Source organism: Pongo pygmaeus, chromosome 7, assembly GCF_028885625.2.
Source record: "Pongo pygmaeus isolate AG05252 chromosome 7, NHGRI_mPonPyg2-v2.0_pri, whole genome shotgun sequence".
NCBI lineage: Eukaryota > Metazoa > Chordata > Mammalia > Primates > Hominidae > Pongo > Pongo pygmaeus.
In genome coordinates, this window is record NC_072380.2 from 66,526,522 (window position 1) to 66,549,884 (window position 23,363).

The 23,363-nt window shown below is 37.0% G+C and overlaps 1 protein-coding gene across 1 annotated transcript in view; it reads left to right on the forward strand.

The window, feature by feature from the left end:
• Positions 1-23,363, forward strand: part of RP1 (RP1 axonemal microtubule associated) — a 341,437-nt gene that overhangs the window by 238,719 nt on the left and 79,355 nt on the right. The window contains exon 27 of the mRNA XM_063669462.1: positions 1,953-2,116. Coding sequence (XP_063525532.1) covers positions 1,953-2,116 — 164 coding nt within the window. The remainder of the gene's footprint in view (positions 1-1,952; positions 2,117-23,363) is intronic.

The window sequence follows — 23,363 nt, forward strand, 5'->3', positions numbered from 1 at the left end:
CAGTGGACCTTTTAATTTAAATATAAACTCAGAATGTTCCTCTATGTTATTTTCTACAAGTGTTCTCAACTATTTTGTATTTTAGGTAGTGAAACATTCTTAGAGAAGTTAAGTGATTAGATTTTTAAAGGATGAAATATAAAATTTATTTTTTTTCCAGTTGCAAAAAAGAAAAATATGCTTAGGAAAACTTGAAAGTGAATAAAAATAACTGCAGATGATGTTCATTAGTTATCCCACCCTTAAGGCCTATGTCGTCGTGACATGCTAATTCCAAAAAGGAGGAACACAGACATATTATATGAATCAGTGGTTCCTTGCTATTTGCCTCTATTTCAGTAAACAAGACATCCAAGCTTCTATGCAAACTTATTCCCATCCCTCCCCCCATGATAGCATGACAGCAGGCCCAGATGGCCGGGGAAGGAGATAAGGATGAGATAGGAAAGAAGACCTACAAAAAAGGAAAGAGATCCTTCAACTTCTTGAATTATGCATCAAAGCCCAGGTGTGAGGTTTTCTGTAAGAATTAAATTTTGATAGGATTCTCAATGGGACTTAGTTTTAGATTTGCATGTTTCTTATTTTCCCACGTGAACTGTAGTTCCTGAAAGCTGGCTGGCTGCAGGGTAGAAGTAGCAGTGCACCCTTTTGAGTTCTGCTGCCCCTTTGGCTTTCGGTACTGAGGTACTGGGTCCATCTTTCTTAACAAACATGACATTATGCAAAATTTACTTGATGCAAGTTTTATCAACCTGTTTAGAGATCTTCAAATGATGTTTATGTATATACAGACAGTAGCGGGTGGGGAGTAGCGTTGTTGTTTTAAAAAGAAAATCGCATCTTAATGAAAGAATTACTGAGAACTTGGTGGGCAGAATAGTGGTGGTTTTAATTGTATTTTGGAAATATAAAAAATACTCACAAGGTAGTAGGTTTATGGAGCCTTAGAAAACAATAGTAACAACATCTTCAGATTATTCCTGCACTCTAGGGACAGGCTGTGATGAGTAGATGTGCACGCCCTGCACAGAGTTCTAACTGGCAGGACTTTGTCCTTTGCTGGGCTTGGCTGTGTGGTGTGGACTCAGGGTGAGAGGGGTTCATTGCTGTGGGTTGATGATGTAGTTTCCCAAAATAATAAAATGAAAACTTATTTTGTCTTTCTAACTAAGTCAATCATAAAACAACTCATAGATCTTTTTAAGTTGTTTCCTGTCATGCTCTGCTTGTCTCAGCCTTTCTGTGCTCTCAGTATCACTGCAGCAGGAAGCTCAATGATCTCTTCTGCTTGCATGATGCATTGTCTTTCTCTATTTCAAACGTGTCTTTTCTTCATCCTCCCTCCCCAAGCCCAACTCCTTTTGCCAAGACCTATTTATCCAGTACAGCATTTTCTTCCTTACTTGTTGGTTTGTTCCAGCTCTCAGGGAACTCCAGCAATTTTTCATGAGAAAGAAAGTTAGTTCTTTTTTGCCTTGTTCTTATATCTTCTACATCTTTAGCACTATCTGCTAGGATCACCAAACTGTGTTACTAGTGTAGCTTGATAGGACTCTTCTCTAGTACAGATGATGCCTTAACATCAGGTTATCAGGATGCCTGTCATCCATTCCCGTCCCCAAATTTGACAGTTATTTGCCTAAATAAACTCCTAAGTATTTCAGCTAAACACTTAGTGCTAAATGCCTCCAACTCCATTGTTTTGCCCAAAATATGTATTGTTCTCAAAAGCCCACTACTATTTGTTTTGTAATTAAGCTACAATATTTCCAAAACTTTTTTATATGCTAGCATTCAAGGAGGATATCCATGATAAGCAATTATTTTAGTACTTGATTTCACAAACTATTCATTTCACAACCAAGTAGATTAAGGAGAAATCCTTATTTTCCTAATATTAATGTGTTTTTCCTCTATACTTTTATATTGATCTCCTTTTTCCTTTGCAGATGGAGACTGGAAGGTGACCATTGTCACTGGGGATCTTGAAAATGCCGGCACCACAGCAACAGTGTTCCTTTATGTCTATGGAGAAACGAAATGTTCAGGTCCTATTATTTTGGGATCTGGGAAACACCAGCTGTTTAACCCTAACACTGCAGATATATTCAAGGTAAAAATGATACAGCTATAACTTGTTTGCTAAGATATATTGTGATATACATCCCTGAAGATGAAATGGAGTGTAATTTTTTGTTGTTCTTTTGGTAATGCATTTGCATTAAATTTGCTTGGTATATGTGGCATGTTTTATCCCATGGGAGCTGGGAAACAGTAATAACAACAGGGATGTAAGATTTTTGTTTCTTCTTCATTTTTTTATTTGTATAAAGGCAAAAAAGTATATGCATTTTAGAACATTTAAAAATTAGAGTGGAATAATTTACTACCAATCCTATTGTCAAGTTGAGTATTTCCATTTTCGAATATCTGTCTCAGTCTTTGTTCATACCCATACAAGTTTTCCACAAGCACACTAACACATATGATGGAGCATGATGGTATGATGGAAAGGTGGTGGAGGCCTAATGACTAAGACATGGGCGAAACGGTCAAATGGTCAAGATTCAAATGCTGACTTTGCCATTTACAAGCATGGTGACCTGGACATATTATTTAACCTTTCTGTGCCTCACTTTCCTCAATAATCTTTACTTCACAGGATTAGAATGAGGATTAAATTAATTAATCCTCAGTGTAGTATCTGAAATGATCAATAAATGTTTGCTATAAATATTGCACTACATAGGCAATTTTGTAGCACCCTGTATTACGTGCAATATGGCCATTACATACTCTTCTCACTAAAAATTTTTATTGATTAGATACTAAGTAATGTACTATGAATAAATAGAAACTTTGATGATGTTGGACATTTAAATGGCTTTCAAGTTTTTACTATTATAAATAATGCTGCAATTAGCATAGTTTTAACCTTAGCTTTCCTCTTATTTTTTTAACCAAAGCTACCTATTTTCCTATGACAAACTCTGAGAAATGGTATTACTCTTGATCCATTTTGAAAAACTACGGTGTAAAAGTATGTGATTTACATAGCACATTGCCTCCGAAAACATAGTAAACACTGGTAAATTTTAATGGTTATTAAATCCCTACGACATCCCAAATCATGTTATCTATTTCTGCCATACAACATATTTAATAATTTTCATTAAAATTTATCAGTTTCTTTGCGCAAGTTAGAGTATGTGACTGTGGATCTATGGAAATTGTCTTCATTTCTTTTTGTTAAAAGTGTTTTTTTGCAATATAATTCACTCTAACATTCATATCATAACATTCATCCATTTTTTATTATTTTTTAATTTTTTTGTTTTAAAGTTTTGTTTTTAATTGACACATAATTGTATATATTTATGGGGTACAGTGTGATGCTCCAATACATACATATATTGTATAATGATCAAATCAGGGTAAAAAAACATTTACCCATTTAAAGTGTATGAAGTGTACAACCCTGTGAATGTACTAAATAATCACCACAATCTAATTTTAGAACATGTTCATCACTCTAAAAAGAAGGCCAGTAACCATTAGCAGAAACTCTCCATTTTCCTATCTCCCAGCTTTAGGAAACTAATAATCTACTTTCTGTCTCTACACATTTGCCTGTTCTGGACATTTCATATAAATGGAATCATGTAACATGGAGTATTTTTGTCTGACTTATTTTACGTAGCATAAAGAATGCTTTAAAGCTTAATCAGTATTGTAGCGTGTATCAGTACTTTATTCTTTTTTATGATGAAATAATATCCTATTATATGAATGAACCACTTTTTTTAAAATTATTATTATACTTTAGGTTTTATGGTACATGTGCGCAATGTGCAGGTTAGTTACATATGTATACATCTGCCATGCTGGTGCGCTGCACCCACTAACTCTTTATCCAGCATTAGGTATATCTCCCAATGCTATCTCTCCCCCCTCCCCCCACCCCACAACAGTCCCCGAAGTGTGATGTTCCCCTTCCTGTGTCCATGTGTTCTCATTGTTCAATTCCCACCTATGAGTGAGAATATGCGGTGTTTGGTTTTTTGTTCTTGCGATAGTTTACTGAGAATGATGATTTCCAATTTCATCCATGTCCCTACAAAGGACATGAACTCATCATTTTTTATGGCTGCATAGTATTCCATGGTGTATATGTGCCACATTTTCTTAATCCAGTCTATCATTGTTGGACATTTGGGTTGGTTCCAAGTCTTTGCTATTGTGAATAATGTCACAATAAACATACGTGTGCATGTGTCTTTATAGCAGCATGATTTATAGTCCTTTGGGTATATACCCAGTAATGGGATGGCTGGGTCAAATGAAATTTCTAGTTCTAGATTCCTGAGGAATCGCCACACTGACTTCCACAATGGTTGAACTAGTTTACAGTCCCACCAACAGTGTAAAAGTGATGAACCACATTTTATTTATCCATTTATCAGCTGATGCAGATTTGAGTTGTTTTCATTTTCATCTGTTGTGAACAGTGCAGCTATGAACATCTATGTACAAGTTTTTGTGTGAACATGTTATTGTTTCACTATGTATATATCATTTCACACATAAACTTGGGTATATACCTAAGAGTAAAATTTCTGAATCATATGTTTAACACTTTGAGGAACTGCCAAACTGTTTTCCAAAGTAGCTGCACCATTTTTACACTTCTACCAGCAATGTACAATGTTTCATTTTTCTCCACATCTTTATCAACATTCGATATTATCTGTTTTTTGATTCTAACCATCCTAGTGGATGGGAAATAGTATCTTATTGTGATTTTGATGTGTATTTCCTTAATGACTAATGATGTTGAGCACCTTTATTGGCCATTGGTGTGTTTTCACTGGAAAAATATCTATTCAAATGACTTGCCCATTTTTATATTTGATCTTAGCCAAAAGGCTGAGAAGCAATGATTTGCCCATTTTTAATTGGATCATTTGTCTTTTTATTAATGAGTTTAAGAGTTCTTTATATATTCCCAATATGAATCTGTTATCATATAGATAACAAATATGTTTATTCAACAATGAACACCCCCAAGATAACAAATAAAAAAATATGTTTTACAATTTTTTCCCCGTTTTTGGGTTACCTTTTAACTTCCTTGCTGGTATGGATTTAAGTTACCTTCTAGTGTCCTTTCAAATCAGACTGGAGAGTTCCTTTTGGTATTTCTTGTAGGGCAGGTCTGCTAGTGATGAATTCTCTATTTTTGTTTATCTGGGAAAGTCTTAATTTGCATATGCAAGTCTTGGTTGACAGTTTTTTTCTTTCAGTACTTTGAATATGTCATCCCACTTCTTTATGGCCTTTATGATTTCTGATGAGAAGTCACAAGTTAACCTTATTAAAGATCCTGTACATATGATAAGTTGTTTATCTTCTGCTGCTTTCAAGATTCTCTGCTTGTTTTTGGCTTTCAAAAATTTTACTGTGTTGTGTTTAGGTGTAGATCACCTTACTGTTGGTTTTAATAGCTACTGTGGTTGCAAGGTGGCCAGTTTTCAAGACTATTGTGGAGTTGGGGAGGGTGGTAGAGAGTAGATCAAAGTACTTGTAAGGTCCCCTTATGTTTCTACCAATGTTCATTGTTTTCATTGAATACATGCTCCTCAATTTGTTATAATCCTTTGATTAATTTTCAGAGTTCTAGATAATTTCATTTCAATAATCTTTTTATTGCTTTTGTGGAGCACTGGATTTATGGAGGGTCTCAGTCTGCCATTTCAGAAGTCCTGCTCTGCTCTTATTATCTTGATCGTATTTTGTTATTTTTAATTCAAGTTTCTATTTCTCCATGAAATCTTCCATGATTTCTATAACTTGCTGAAGATAAATAAGAACTGGCCCAATATAAATTTGGATTTGAGTCTATGTCATGTGACCAAATCCTTGGAATAGAAGAGCCACCATCCAAGTGGCTCTTGAGACATTGACTATCTTATTGTCAGAACAGTGAAAATTTCCTTTTATATAACTGGTTCATATGGTAGGTGACAACGCAGGGTAACTGTAATATTCTCCTGACCCAATCATAGGCCTTGAAGAGGAACTTGATTGTAGGACTTCATGAAAGAAGAGGATTCTAGTTTCAAAAAGGGCTTGCAAAATGGTGTCAGTGGCTTTGTAGCAATTTTGATATATACCCTCTATAGACTATAGAGTTCAGCTCTATGGTTGCACCTAGAATGTCACTAAGAGCCAAAATGAAGGAAATTAAACATCCTCAGGAAAACAATCAAGGCAAAATTAAGAGCGAAATGTCCATTATGGCAGAAAGTTGGAGACAATAGGCAGAGAGGAGTTTCTAGAGAACAGGGACTAGACCTAGTTCACTTGCTAACCGTTGAATCTGTTTATTGCCTGACATAGACTAGACACTCATAAATATCTGTTGAAATCATGAAAATTCAATAAAAATGACTTTGCTGAAATTTGTTTAATATTGACTGCTTTATCTTGGGGGTGTTCATTGTTAAATTTTTCTTATGATCCTTCTCACTCCGAGGGAATCATAAAGGCATCCATGTATCTTATATTAATATTATTTACTTATAAACCTGCCCAGAAATTTAGTTGGGCTTTTTATTGCATTTTTGCAAATTGAAATGCTAAATAGTATTCTCCGTTGCTTGGAAAAAGTTAGTGCTTATGCCGTTCACTCCTAGAAAGTCGCTTTCTGCTTCTGATTTACTATTGTATGAAGTCAATTAATTTTGTAGATGAAAAGGTTTAATATTTATTGTGAACTCCCAGGACCCTTGCCTAATCATTGACTATCCCTTATGCTCCTTAGGATTGAAATGGATGATACAGTTTTGCCTTTGTAAAAACAATTTATATCACCAACAATGTGAAGACCTATATTTGACCTCCAACTCTGCCCTTTACTATATAAGGAAATATGGATAAAGCACTTAACATTTGTAAGCTTTAATTTCCTCCTTTGTAAAATGAGTGCAACAATACCTTATAATATAACTATGCAGATTGAAAGAGTTAAACATCAATGTACTTTATATAAAGTATAAAACACTCTTATCATTATGCTCTTTAGGCTGACTCTTATGATCCTGCCCACAAATTCTGGTAGACTTCCTGATAGGATGGGGTTTAAGATAATTTTTCAGATGAATGAAGGCAGGAAGGCAGCTTGGCAGATGGCTGGTGGGTGGCTATTTCTGGCATGGGGGTATGTGTAGAAATGTCTGGAGGCTGGAGTAGGAGGAAGGAACATATGAAAACAAGACTAGGTTGGCTGAGCTAGAGCAAGTCAGTTGAGTATGTAATATCAAGAATGTTTATCTGGGTCTTTTCAATGTTTAAAAGTTAGATGTCCATGTGGGCCTACAAACTATTAGCCATTAGCTAGTTGGGTGTTAGCATGTCATTTTGATTTTGGCATAACTCTGTATGACTTTCTTTTCTCTCCTTCTTGCCCTCTTCCTTCTTCATCTTCTTTTCCATTCTTTCCTTTTTTTTTGTTTTTTAGGAATCCTAAAACTTGGAGATCGGTAACATTTTACATTGACTTCATTCAGAAGTGTAGGAGTGGCAGCACTAAGCAGTTCCCTGTTGACATGTTTGACTTTCCTGTGGATGGCAGATCCTAGGGACAATTTAACTTAAACTTTTTCCTTAGTTACAAAAGTTGAAATATTTTTAAAATGACATCTTCTACAAATTTTCAATTATGGATACTTATTGAGAAAAGTTAATAACGTTGTTCCCCTTAAATAGAAAATAAATTGCAGAAATAAAACCCCAGTTCAGATGATGTCAGCAAGGTAATAGAATAGAATTTGCTTAGCTTCAGAACTCCTCACAGTAAGACAAACTAACTCTACAGAGAAGAGTGCCTTTGTGAAAATCCCAGAAACTGGGGGTGAGGCTGATGCACCCCACAGAAATGAGAAAAAGTCTCATTAAAAGGGTAAGAGAAGCAGATATACTTTGACTGCTTCACCTCTCCCTCAGGCTGGCATGGCATCATACCAAGCTAGTCCTAGATGGACATCCAGCTTTTCCAACATTTTGGGGTGCTTCATGGGAAACTCACTTCTACTTTCCCCTACAGGGTATACTGGGGGACTTGGCAGGGCTAGATTCTATGGGGTCAGCCAGGAACAAAGAAGCATGGCAGGGCTTACAGCAACCAGTGCACAGAACTTGGCGATAGCACTGCATCCCTGCTGTTAGCATTATCACTGACTAACCAGAGAGCTTAGTCAGTGTCTCTGCCTAACCATGGAGCAAAACTAGTGGTACTGTCTTGCCAGAGAATACAGTCTGCAGTTTTGCATGTCTTAGGTTCCAAGCCAGTGGTCAGGCCAAGCCATGGAGCCTAACCTACAGCCCTGCCTGAGCAATGAGCCAAGCCAATGACCCGGCCTGACTCTGGAGCATATCTTGCAGCCTTGCCTGATCAAGAAGCCTAGATAAAGACTCTGCCATGACATAGAACCCAGCCTGTGATTCCACCAGGGGAGGCAGCCAGCCAGTGACCTTGACCAACTATGGGGCAAGCCTGTGTCCCTGCCTGACCAGGGAGCTAGGCTAACAATCCAGCCTACCGTGAAGCCCAGTCTATGGCCCCTCTCAGCTGTGAAGTTTAGCCTACAGCCCCACCTGACAATAAAACCCAGCCTATAGTCTTGCTAAATTGTGGAGCATAGCCTGATGGAGCAGGGAGTCCAGACAGCATACCCATCTAATTGTGGAGTGCAGCCTATAACCCCATCAAACTGCAGGGCACAAGCAGGGCACAATCTACAGATTCTCCAAAACTGACAGCCCAGTAGAGGTCCTCACTGACTGTGGAGCACAGCCAACAGCTCTGCATTATCAGGCAACCCACCCAATAACCCTGCTCAACTGTGAGACACAGCCTGTGACCCTACCCAATTGCAGAGCCCAGGCTGCAGCTAACCCCAACTGCAGAGCTCAGCCTGCATGAATGTGAAGACCAGCCATGAGCACTGTCTGGCCAGGGAGATTGGTTAGGTCTCTGACTAGAAGTGATTGTGGAACTCAGCCTATAGCCCTGCCTAATTATAAGTCCAAGCAGCAGCACTGCTTGGCCAGGGAAAGCAGCCTATAACTCTGCCCAACCAGAGGCAATTGTGGAGCCCAACCAGTGGCCCCATCTTGCCAGGAGCCTAACCAGAAGTTCTGCCTGACTACAGCCAGGTCAGCAGACCTATTGGTTGCAGAGACCATCTTGCAGCTCCACCCAACATCAGAGCATGGGCTGATGTCTTGCCCAGTTGGAGACCTTGACAGAAAGCATAACCTACCTGTGAATGCTACCAGCTGGTCTGTCTAAAACCCCAGGCTGGGCTGATGAGTGAAGGTCTTTCCCTGCCAAAGTGAACCTGTAAAGGCTGGAAGACCTGATTGCTTCCTTAAACGCACAGTCACCAATGCAAGAATATAAGGATCACAAACAGTCATGGTAACATGAAACTACCAAAGAAAACTAATAAAGCTCCAATAGTTGATCCTAGAGAAATGGAGATCTAGGAACTGTTTGACAAGGAATTGAGAATAATCTCTTTAAACAACTTCAGTGAACTTCAAGAAAAAAACAGGTAGACAACTAAATGAAGTTAGATAAGCAACACATGATCAAAACTATTATAGAAGTTCAACAAGGACATAGAAACCATTAAACAAAATTAAAATTCTAAAGCTGAAGAATACAATGACTGAAATGAAAAATTCAGTAGAGAGCTTCAACATTTGACTCAATAAAGAAGAAGAAAGAATCAGTGAATTTGAAGACAGGTCATTTGAAAATATTCAGTCAGTGGAGCAAAAAGGAAACAAAATAATTTTAAAAAGTGAAGAAATGTTATGAGTTAATGGGATACCATCAAGTGAAACAATATATGCATTATGAAAATTCCAGAAGGAGAAGAAGGAAAGATAGGGACAAAAAGCCTATTTAAAGAAATGATTACTGAAAACCTTGCAAATTTGGGGAGAGAAATAGACATTCTGATTTGTGAACCCCAAGTGTCACTAGACAGGTTGAATCTGAAATGTTATACACAAAGCAAATTATAAATAAATTGTCAAAAGTCAAAGACAAAGAGAATTTTGAAAGCAATGAAAGAAAAATGATTCATCATATACAGTGGAGCCTCCACAAGTCTATCAGTGGATTTCTAGCAGAACCCTTGCAGGCCAGGAAAGAGTGGGATCATATATTCAAAATACTAAAAAAAAAAAAAAAAAAAAAAAAACAAAAACACCCTGCCAACCAAGAATACTGTACCCACCAAACTTGTCCTTCAGAAATGGAGAGATAAAAGATTTCCCATCCCAAAGTGATGGAGTTCATCACTTTTACCTTCCTTACAAGAAATGCTAAAGGAAGTTCATCAAGTTGAAATGAAAGAACACTAATTAACAACCTAAAATATATGAATATATGAAACTTGTTGTAAAAATAAATACATATAGTCAAAGGCAGAACTCTCTAAATTTTTATTATGGTGATGCATAACTCATTTCAATTCTAGTAGAGCAGTTAAAAATGTATTAAAAATAACTATAACAACAATAACTTGCTGTTAGATATGGAATACATGAAATATAAATTGTAATATCAATAACATAAAATATTAGGTGTGAGTTAAATGTGTCATTTTAGAGACAATTAAATTTAAATTATCTGCTTAAAATAGGATGTGAAAATGATAAGATATTTTATGCAAGTCTTATGGTAACCACAAAGAATAAACCTGCAGTAGATACACAAAAGATTAAGAGACAGAGATCAAAGAATACCAACACAAAAGTCATTAATTACAAAAGAAGAAATAAGCAAGGAAGAAAGGAGTAAAGGAAATATAAAGAATCAGAAAATTAACCAAATGGCAAAAATACATTTTTAATTATCAATAATTACTTTAAATATAATGGATTAAATTATTTGATGAAAAGATGTGCAGCATTTGAATGGATTAAAAAACAAGATCCAATAATAAGCTGCCTAGAGGGGACTCACTTTAGCTTTAAAGACACACATAGGCTGTAGTTAGGGATGGAAAAGACTTTCCATGAAATGATAATCAAATGTGGGCACGAGTGACTATAATTTTATCATACAAATTGACTTTAAGCTGAAAACTGCCACAAGAGACTAAGAAGATTATTACTTAATGATAAAGGGACCAATTTATCAAGAAGATAGAACAATTATAAATATTTATGTACCCGACACTGAGCAGCTAAATAGATAAAGTGAGTACATTTACAACAATAGAAGTGAAAGGAGAAATAAGCAGCAATATTATAATAGTAAGGATCTTTGATATTAAACCCTCAATGACAGATAGATCATCCAGATAGAAAACTGATGAGGAAACCATGGGTTTGAACAATACTGTAAACCCAGTGAACCTAACAGACATATACAGAACTTTTCATCCAACAGCAGCAGAATACATACTATTCTCAAGGGCACATAAAATATCCAGGATAGATCATATGTGAAGACAAAAAACAAGTCTTAATAAATTCAAGAAGATTGAAATTACATCAAGTATCTCTTCTCACTACAGTAGTATGAAACTCAAACTAAATGACAGGAAGAAAATTGGAAGATTTACAAATTCGTGGAGATTAAACACACTCCTCAATAATTAAGGAGTCATAGAATAAATCAAAAAATAACTTAAGACAAACATAAAGGAAAATACAACATACCAAAACTTATGTGATACAAAAGCAGTGCCGAGAGGAAAGCTTATAGCTGTAAATGGCTACATTATGAAACAATAAAGATCTCAAATAAACAAGCTAACTATACACTTTGAGGAATTAGAAAAATAGAACAAAATAAATCCAAAGTTAGCAGAAAGAAGGAAATGATAAAGACTAGAATGGGGAAAAAATGAAATAGAGAGTAGAAGAACAATAGAAGAGATCAATAAAACCAAAAATTAGTTTTTGGAAAAGATAAAATTAACAAGCCTCTAGCTAGACTAATCAAGAAAAAAAGTGAGAGAACTCAAATAAATAAAATTATCAATGAAAAAGAAGACATTACAACTCATACCACAAAAATACATAGGATCATAAGAGACTGCTATGAAATATTATGTGTCAACAAATTGAATAACCTAGATAAAATGTATAAATTTATAGAAACATACAACCTAAAAAGATTGAAACATGAAGAAATAGTCTGAATACACCAGTAATGAGTAAGGAGATTGAATCAGTAATCTCCTAACAAGGAAAAAACCAAGACCTTTAGTCTTCATTCTGAGTTCTACCAAACATTTAAGGAAGAGTTAATGCCAAACCATCTCAAACTCTTCTAAAAAATCTAAAGTGGAGGAAATACTTCCAAACTCATTTTATGAGGCCAGCATTACCCTCATACCAAAGCCAGACAGGATATTAGAAGAAGAAAAAATTACAGGACAATATTCCTGATGAATGTAGAAGCAAAAATACTCAACAAAATACTGGCAAACACAATTCAATAGCACATTAAAGTATTATTTAGCATAATCAAGTGGGATTTATTCCTGGAGTGCAAGGATGGTTCAATATGTACAAATCAATAATTGTGATACACCATATTAACAGAAGGAAGGATAAAAATAACGTGATCATCTCAACATGATACAGAAAAAGCATTTGACAAATTTCAACATGGTTTTATGAGGCAAACTCTCAGCATATTTAATATGGAAGGAACATCTCAACCTAATAAAGACCAAATATGATAAACCCACAGCAAACATTATACTCAATGGTGAAAAGCTGAAGGCTTTCTCTCAAATATCAGGAACAAGATAAGGGTGCCTACTCTTGCTACTTTTATTCAACATAGTACTGGAAGTGCTAGTTAGAATAATTAGGCAAGAAAAAACAGGGTATCCAAATCAGAGAGAAGGAAATAAAATCATCTGTTTGCAGATGACATAATCTTACATATAGAAAATTCTAAAAATTCCACCAAAAAGCAGTTAGAATAAACAAACTCAGTAAAGTTGCAAGCTACAAAAGGAACATTTAAAAAATCTGTTGCATTTTCATACATTAACAATGAACTATCTGAAAAAAATTAATCCAATTTATAATACCATTGAAACAATAAAATAATTAGGAATAAATTTAACAAAGAAAGTGAAACATCTCTACACTTAAAACAATAAGTCATTGTTGAAAGAAATTAAAGTATGTACTATTAAATGGAAAGATATTCCATGTTCATGGATCAGAAAAATTAATATTATTAAAATGTACATATTACCCAAAGCAATTTACAGATTCAGTGAAATTCCTATCAAAATTCCAATAGCATTTTTGACAGAAATATAAAAAACAATCCAAAATTTTATGTGAAACCACAAAAAACTCTAAATAGTCAAAGCATTCTTGAAAAAAAAGAACAAAGCTGGATGCATTGCATTACCTGATTTCACACTATATTCTAAAGCCATAAAAACTAAAATAGTATTTTTATTTTATTGGCATAAAAATAGACACAAAGACAAATGGAACAGAATCAAGAGCCCAGAAATAAACCCATGCATATACAACCAACTGTTTGTCAATATTTGACAAGGGCACCAAGAATACACAATGGGGAAATGTTACCTTTTTCAATAAGTGGTGTTGGGAAATCTGGGTAACCACGAGCAAAAGAATGAAATTGGACCCGTGTCTTTTTTTTTTTTATGATAATTTTTTCTTTATTTTATTTTATTTTATTTTATTATTATTATACTTTAAGTTTTAGGGTACATGTGCACAATGTGCAGGTTAGTTACATATGTATACATGTGCCATGCTGGTGTGCTGCACCCATTAATTCGTTATTTAGCATTAGGTATATCTCCTAATGCTATCCCTCCCCCCCACCCCACAACAGTCCCCAGAGTGTGATGTTCCCCTTCCTGTGTCCATGTGTTCTCATTGTTCAATTCCCACCTATGAGTGAGAACATGCAGTGTTTGGTTTTTTTGTCCTTGCAATAGTTTACTGAGAATGATAATTTCCAGTTTCATCCATGTCCCTACAAAGGACATGAACTCATCATTTTTTATGGCTGCATAGTATTCCATGGTGTATATGTGCCACATTTTCTTAATCCAGTCTATCATTGTTAGACATTTGGGTTGGTTCCAAGTCTTTGCTATTGTGAATAGTGCCACAATAAACATACGTGTGCGTGTGTCTTTATAGCAGCATGATTTTTAGTCCTTTGGGTATATACCCAGTAATGGGATGGCTGGGTCAAATGGTATTTTTAGTTCTAGATCCTTGAGGAATCACCACACTGACTTCCACTATGGTTGAACTAGTTTACAGTCCAACCAACAGTGTAAAAGTGTTCCTATTTCTTCACATCCTCTCCAGCATCTGTTGTTTCCTGACTTTTTAACGATCGCCATTCTAACTGGTGTGAGATGGTATCTCATTGTGGTTTTGATTTGCATTTCTCTGATGGCCAGTGATAGATTCAATGCCATCCCCATCAAATTACCAATGGCTTTCTTCACAGAATTGGAAAGAACTACTTTCAAGTTCATATGGAACCAAAAAAGAGCCCACATTGCCAAGACAATCCTAAGCCAAAAGAACAAAGCTGGAGGCATCACACTACCTGACTTCAAACTATACTACAAGGCTACAGTAACCAAAACAGCATGGTACTGGTACCAAAACAGAGATATAGATCAATGGAGCAGAACAGAGCCCTCAGAAATAACACCGCATATCTACAACTAAGCATTTTTTCATGTGTTTTTTTGGCTGCATAAATGTCTTCTTTTGAGAAGTGTCTGTTCATGTCCTTTGCCCACTTTTTGATGGGGTTGTTTGTTTTTTTCTTGCAAATTTGTTGGAGTTCATTGTAGATTCTGGATATTAGCCTTTTGTCAGATGAGTAGGTTGCGAAAATTTTCTCCCATTTTGTAGGTTGCGTGTTCACTCTGATGGTAGTTTCTTTTGCTGTGCAGAAGCTCTTTAGTTTAATTAGATCCCATTTGTCAATTTTGGCTTTTGTTGCCATTGCTTTTGGTGTTTTAGACATGAAGTCCTTGCCCATGCCTATGTCCTGAATGGTAATGCCTAGGTTTTCTTCTAGGGTTTTTATGGCTTTAGGTCTAACGTTTAAGTCTTTAGTCCATCTTGAATTAATTTTTGTATAAGGTGTAAGGAAGGGATCCAGTTTCAGCTTTCTACCTATGGCTAGCCAGTTTTCCCAGCACCATTTATTAAATAGGGAATCCTTTCCCCATTGCTTGTTTTTCTCAGGTTTGTCAAAGATCAGATAGTTGTAGATATGCGGTGTTATTTCTGACAGCTCTGTTCAGTTCCATTGATCTATATCTCTGTTTTGGTACCAGTACCATGCTGTTTTGGTTACTGTAGCCTTGTAGTATAGTTTGAAGTCAGGTAGTGTGATGCCTCCAGCTTTGTTCTTTTGGCTTAGGATTGTCTTGGCAATGTGGGCTCTTTTTTGGTTCCATATGAACTTGAAAGTAGTTCTTTCCAATTCTGTGAAGAAAGCCATTGGTAATTTGATGGGGATGGCATTGAATCTATAAATTACCTTGGGCAGTATGGCCATTTTCACGCTATTGATTCTTCCTACCCATGAGCATGGAATGTTCTTCCATTTGTCTGTATCCTCTTTTATTTCTTTGAGCAGTGGTTTGTAGTTCTCCTTGAAGAGGTCCTTCACATCCCTTGTAAGTTGGATTCCTAGGTATTTTATTCTCTTTGAAGCAATTGTGAATGGGAGTTCACTCATGATTTGGCTCTCTGTTTGTCTGTTATTGATGTATAAGAATGCTTGTGGTTTTTGTACATTGATTTTGTATCCTGAGACTTTGCTGAAGTTGTTTATCAGCTTAAGGAGATTTTGGGCTGAGACAATGGGGTTTTCTAGATATACAATCATGTCATCTGCAAACAGGGATAATTTGACTTCCTCTTTTCCTAATTGAATACCCTTTATTTCCTTCTCCTGCCTAATTGCCTTGGCCAGAACTTCCAACACTATGTTGAATAGAAGTGGTGAGAGAGGGCATCCCTGTCTTGTGCCCGTTTTCAAAGGGAATGCTTCCAGTTTTTGCCCATTCAGTATGATATTGGCTGTGGGTTTGTCATGGTTAGCTCTTATTATTTTGAGGTACGTCTCATCAATACCTAATTTATTGAGAGTTTTTAGCATGAAGCGTTGTTGAATTTTGTCAAAGGCCTTTTCTGCGTCTATTGAGATAATCATGTGGCTTTTGTCTTTGATTCTGTTTATATGCTGGATTACATTTATTGATTTGTGTATATTGAACCAGCCTTGCATACTAGGGATGAAGCACACTTGATTATGTTGGATAAGCTTTTTGATGTGCTGCTGGATTTGGTTTGCCAGTATTTTATTGAGGATTTTTGCATCAATGTTCATCAAGGATATTGGTCTAAAATTCTCTTTTTTGATTGTGTCTCTGCCCGGCTTTGGTATCAGGATGATGCTGGCCTCATAAAATGAGTTAGGGAGGATTCCCTCTTTTTCTATTGATTGGAATAGTTTCAGAAGGAATGGTACCAGTTCCTCCTTGTACCTCTGGTAGAATTCAGCTGTGAATCCATCTGGTCCTGGACTCTTTTTGATTGGTAAGCTATTGAATATTGCCACAATTTCACAGCCTGTTATTGGTCTATTCAGAGATTCAACATCTTCTTGGTTTAGTCTTGGGAGGGTGTATGTGTCGAGGAATTTATCCATTTCTTCTAGATTTTCTAGTTTATTTGCATAGAGGTGTTTGTAGTATTCTCTGATGGTAGTTTGTATTTCTGTGGGATTGGTGGTGATATCCCCTTTGTCATTTTTTATTGCATCTATTTGATTCTTCTCTCTTTTCTTCTTTATTAGTCTTGCTAGCAGTCTATCAATTTTGTTGATCCTTTCAAAAAAGCAGCCCCTGGATTCTTTAAGGTTTTTTTGTGCCTCTATTTCCTTCAGTTCTGCTCTGATTTTAGTTATTTCTTGCCTTCTGCTAGCTTTTGAATATGTTTGCTCTTGCTTCTCTAGTTCTTTTAATTGTGATGTTAGGGTGTCAATTTTGGATCTTTCCTGCTTTCTCTTGTGGGCATTTAGTGCTATAAATTTCCCTCTACACACTGCTTTGAATGTGTCCCAGAGATTCTGGTATGTTGTGTCTTTGTTCTCATTGGTTTCAAAGAACATCTTTATTTCTGCCTTCATTTCATTATGTACCCAGTAGTCATTCAGGAGCAGGTTGTTCAGTTTCCATGTAGTTGAGCGGTTTTGAGTGAGTTTCTTAATCCTGAGTTCTAGTTTGATTGCACTGTGGTCTGAGAGACAGTTTGTTATAATTTCTGTTCTTTTACATTTGCTGAGGAGAGTTTTACTTCCAACTATGTGGTCAATTTTGGAATAGGTGTGGTGTGGTGCTGAAAAAAATGTATATTCTGTTGATTTGAGGTGGAGAGTTCTGTAGATGTCTATTAGGTCCACTTGGTGCATAGCTGAGTTAAATTCCTGGGTATCCTTGTTAACTTTCTGTCTCGTTGATCTGTCTAATGTTGACAGTGGGGTGTTAAAGTCTCCCATTATAATTGTGTGGGAGTCTAAGTCTCTTTGTAGGTCACTCAGGACTTGCTTTATGAATCTGGTTGCTCCTGTATTGGGTGTATATATATTTAGGATAGTTAGCTCTTCTTGTTGAATTGATCCCTTTACCATTATGTAATGGCCTTCTTTGTCTCTTTTGATCTTTGTTGGTTTAAAGTCTGTTTTATCAGAGACTAGGATTGGAACCCCTGCCTTTTTTTATTTTCCATTTGCTTGGTAGATCTTCTGCCATCCTTTTATTTAGAGCCTATGTGTGTCTCTGCACGTGAGATGGGTTTCCTGAATACAGCACACTGATGGGTCTTGACTCTTTATCCAATTTGCCAGTCTGTGTCTTTTAATTGGAGCATTAAGTCCATTTACATTTAAGTTTAATATTGTTATGTGTGAATTTGATCCTGTCATTGTGATGTTAGCTGGTTATTTTGCTTGTGAGTTGATGCAGTTTCTTCCTAGCCTCCTTGATGGTCTGTACAATTTGGCATGATTTTGCAGTGGCTGGTACCAGTTGTTCCTTTCCATGTTTAATGCTTCCTTCAGGAGCTGTTTTAGGGCAGGCTTGGTGGTGACAAAATCTCTCAGCATTTGCTTGTCTGAAAAGTATTTTATTTCTCCTTCACTTATGAAGCTTAGTTTGGCTGGATATGAAATTCTGGGTTGAAAATTCTTTTCTTTAAGAATGTTGAATATTGGCTCCCACTCTCTTCTGGCTTGTAGAGTTTCTGCCAAGAGATCCGCTGTCAGTCTGATGGGCTTCCCTTTGTGGGTAACCCAACCTTTCTCTCTGGCTGTCCTTAACATTTTCTCCTTCATTTCAACTTTGGCGAATCTGACAATTATGTGTCTTGGGGTTGCTCTTCTCGAGGAGTATCTTTGTGGTGTTCTCTGTGTTTCCTGAATCTGAATGTTGGCCTGCCTTGTTAGATTGGGGAAGTTCTCCTGGATAATATCCTGCAGATTGTTTTCCAACTTGGTTGCATTCTCCCCATCACTTTCAGGTATACCAGTCAGACGCAGATTTGGTCTTTTCACATAGTCCCATATTTCTTGGAGATTTTGTTCATTTCTTTTTATTCTTTTTTCTCTAAACTTCCCTTCTTGCTTCATTTCATTCATTTGATCTTCCATCACTGATACCCTTTCTTCCAGTTGATCACATCAGCTCCTGAGGCTTCTGCATTCTTCACATCATTCTTGAGCCTTGGCTTTCAGCTCCATCAGCTCCTTTAAGCACTTCTCTGTATTGGTTATTCTAGTTATACATTTGTCTAATTTTTTTTTCAAAGTTTTTAACTTCTTTGCCTTTGGTTTGAATTTCCTCCTGTAGCTTGGAGTAGTTTGATCGTCTGAAGTCTTCTCTCAACTCGTCAAAGTCATTCTCCATCCAGCTTTGTTCCATTGCTGGTGAGGAACTGTGTTCCTTTGGGGGAGGAGAGGCGCTCTGCTTTTTAGAGTTTCCAGTCTTTCTGCTCTTTTTTTTTCCCATCTTTGTGGTTTTATCTACTTTTGGTCTTTGATGATGGTGATGTACAGATGGGTTTTTGGTGTGGATGTCCTTTCTGTTTGTTAGTTTTCCTTCTAACAGACAGGACCCTCAGCTGCAGGTCTGTTGGAATTTGCTAGAGGTCCACTCCAGACCCTGTTTGTCTGGGTATCAGCAGTGGTAGCTGCAGAACAGCGGATTTTTGTGAACCACGAATGCTGCTGTCTGATCATTTCTCTGGAAGTTTTGTCTCAGAGGAGTACCCAGCCATGTGAGGTGTCAGTCTACCCCTACAGGGGGGTGCCTCCTAGTTAGTCTGCTTGGGGGTCAGGGGTCAGGGACCCACTTGAGGAGGCAGTCTGCCTGTTCTCAGATCTTCAACTGTGTGCTGGGAGGACCACTGCTCTCCTCAAAGCTGTCAGACAGGGACATTTATGTCTGCAGAGGTTACTGCTGTCTTTTTGTTTGTCTGCTCTGCCCTCAGAGGTGCAGCCTACAGAGGCAGGCAGGCCTCCTTGAGCTGTGGTGGGATCCACCCAGTTCGAGCTTCCAGGCTGCTTTGTTTACCTAAGCAAGCCTGGGCAATGGCAGGCACCCCTCCTCCAGCCTTGCTGCCGCCTTGCAGTTTGATCTCAGACTGCTGTGCTAGCAATCAGTGAGACTCCGTGGATGTAGGACCCTCCGAGTCAGGTGCAGGATATAATCTACTGGTGCGCCGTTTTTTAAGTCCGTTGGAAAAGCACAGTATTAGGGAGGGAGTGACCCGATTTTCCAGGTGCCATGTGTCACCCCTTTCTTTGACTAGGAAAGGGAACTCCCTGACCCCTTGTGCTTTCCGAGTGAGACAATGCCTCGCCCTGCTTCGGCTCGTGCATGGTGCACTGCACCGACTGTCCTGCGCCCACTGTCTGGCACTCCCTAGTGAGATGAACCCAGTACCTCAGATGGAAATGCATAAATCACCCATCTTCTGCATCACTCACACTGGGAGCTGTAGACCGGAGCTGTTCCTATTCGGCCATCTTGGCTCGACTCAGACCCATGTCTTATACCTTTCACAAAAATTAATTAGAAATGGATTAAATACTTAAAAATTCTAGAAGAGAAAGAAACCATAGGCAAACCCCACTTTTCCCTACGTTTTGGCAATGATGTTTTTGGCTATGACACCAGAAGCACAGGTAACACAAGCAAAAATACACAAATGGGCTCTATTAAACTAAAATGTTTCTGCACAGAAATGAAAACAATCAGCAAAATAAAAAGGCAATGAGTTTAAATGAAATGGGAATGGGAGAAAATATTTGCAAACCAATATCTGATGAGGGATTAGTATCCCAAATATATCAGGAACTCATTCAGCTTAATAGTAGAAAAACCCAAATAATATAATTTAAAAATGGGAAAAGACCTGAATAGACATTTTCCCAAAGAAGACATAGAAATGGACAACTTGTACACAAAAAGGTGCTCAACATAACTAATCATCAGGGAAATGCAAATTGAAACCACAATGAGATACCACATCTAACCTGTTAGTATGGCTATCATCAAAAAAACAGGAGATAGTAAGTTTTGTTGAGGATGTGGAGAAAAGGGAACCCTTGTATACTGTTTGTGGGAACGTAACGGTACAGACATTATGGAAAAAAGTAAGGAGAGTCCTATAAAATTAAAAATAGAGCTACCATATGATCTGCTTCTGTGTATATATCTGAAGGAAACAAAATCAGTATCTTGAAGAGATATCTGCACCCATGTGGTCATTGCAGCGTCATTCATAATAGCCAAGACATGGAAACAACTTATCTCTCCATCAATGAATGAATAGATAAACATAAATAAAGCCAAAAAAGACCTAAAAACCCTAATACAGGTTCAGAATATACTATGGAAAACATATTATTGATTTTCAGAAGGGTTAAATTTCCTCGGATGGGCTAAATTTTAGAACAAAAATATTATTGGCTTCAGATATCAATCATTTTTTATTTATTGGAGGACAACTGAAAGAATATGTCATGGCCTACTCCTTAAGAAGCCAAAAACCTTTGTGGAGAGGGAAGATTAAGGTTGTTTGCTGATGTTTGCTCTGAGCTGGATGATAGATATTTAGCAAAACTGAAACATGAAAGAAAAAAATATCATTCTCTAATTCCTCTCTGTTGACATCTTCTTTTGAAAGACTAACATCTTTATTTGTGGACTTGATCATATCCTCCTCTGTCTCTCAAAATTGTGTCCCATTAGCCATCCTTATTTTTTCTTGCATTTTCAGGATTATTCTATTTTAACCCTTGCCTTCAACCTGTCAACAGGCTTATGTTTTTCCTTTTCTAAATGTGACCCTTAATCTACTCTTAAGTTACAGTTTTCCTTTTCTTTGCAAATCTTCAAGGTACTAACCCATACTCATTCCTTTACCTCTTTCTCTTTCCATTCTCTCTTAATCTTGCAATTTGGAATATTATCTCATCACTCCATTAAAACCACATTTTCTAGGATCATCAGTGAGGTTCTGATTCTTCCTCAGCTATTTTTCTCAATTGGTAGCCAAGGAATTATTGGGTGGACAGATAGTGCAGTGATATGTGTGAGTATTGGAACCAGATATCCTGGGTTCAGGTTTTAGCTTCTTGACCACTTGTGTGTTTGTGGGCAGTTATTTACCATTTTATCCTCTGTAAAATTATTAAAAATAATAGTGCCTAAGGGGATTGTTGTGAGGATTATATGGGTATATAAAATCAACATAAAATTTTCAGCATATAAAAGGGCATGTAGTCAACATTCAAAATTCTTAAAAGTATTTGTATTGTGTTTGGGAAGCAAAGAGACAAAAGTGTTTCAGGAAAATGTAGGTGACAGTTATAGGTTGAATTGTGTTCCTCTAAAAGATATGTTGAAATCCTTGATACATGTGAATATGACCTTATTTGGAAACAGGCTCTTTACAGATTTAATTATGATATAAGTTAACATGAGGTCATACCAGAGTAGGCAGGGCCTTGATTCAATATGACTGGTGTTGTTATGAGAGAAGAGAAGCATCGAGAGAGAACACTATTTAGTGACAGAGGCAGAGATTAGATTGGTAAACTGTAAGCCAAAGGATGCCAAAGACTGACAGCCACCACCAGGAGCTAGAAAGAGGCAAGGAAGGATTCCACCCAGAGTCTCAGAGGGAGTATGGCCTCATTGACCTCTTGATTTCAGACTTCCAGCCTCCAGAATGGTGAGAGAATAAGTATCTGTTTTAAGCCACCCAGTTTGTTATGAAAACCCTATGAAATGAATATAGAACCCAAGAGTCAGATGCTTCACAGAAATGAGGAACGAAAATGGAAAGAAAATGGATAAATTTGCCAACAAAGAGGATATTAATGCCTTTCAAAAGCGCCATTTTACTAATCTTGCTGAGAGATATTATAGGGAATGATAGAATCTATAATGGGGTTAAGAGAAATGGTGGTTCTGGATATAGAGCCACTTTCCCATTATGTTTGTGAGAGGGAAACAGGTATTAGAGCACAACAGTGTAAAGAGTAGACCCCTTTTTAGGAATAGAAAAATTATCCATTTTTGCATGAGAAGAAGGTGGCAGTGGAGAGACATTTTTGTATGTAAGACTGCTGAAGACAGTTGGAGTAAATATTAGAGTCAGATCCTTCAAAAGTCAAGAGATCTACTTTCTTAACAGCTACCAAAAATGCAGTTGGAAGAATAGGTTATATAGAGGAGGACGGCACCTCTTCCTCATCTTTGAGACTAGAAATTAAGCTAGGAAATAGTTGTAATAATAGACGTTAAGGTAGAAATAAAGTACAATCAGTTTGGCTGTAATAGTTGTTTTGGAGATGTGAATTTGTTCCAACATAATTGGTATATTAAAGAACGGTGAGCATAAGTGGAATTTCACATTTGCTTATGCACATTTTATCGATGAGAACCACTAGATGAGTGCAGAAAACTCTACCTAGCTGAACTGGGTCACATAGGACTAAACACACACGCACACACACACACCTCAAACACCTACCAACTACCTCAGTCCACTGCATGTGTTAGGAACTATACTTATTCACATCTGATGTTAAAACTATCCTTCCAATTTCAGATAACCCTTCTTCCACAACTTGACAATAGCTTAAAAGCTACAGTTGTTTTCACACCCCTTCCAGGAGAAAACTTCGTGTCTTTTCAAAATAAAATATCATATTT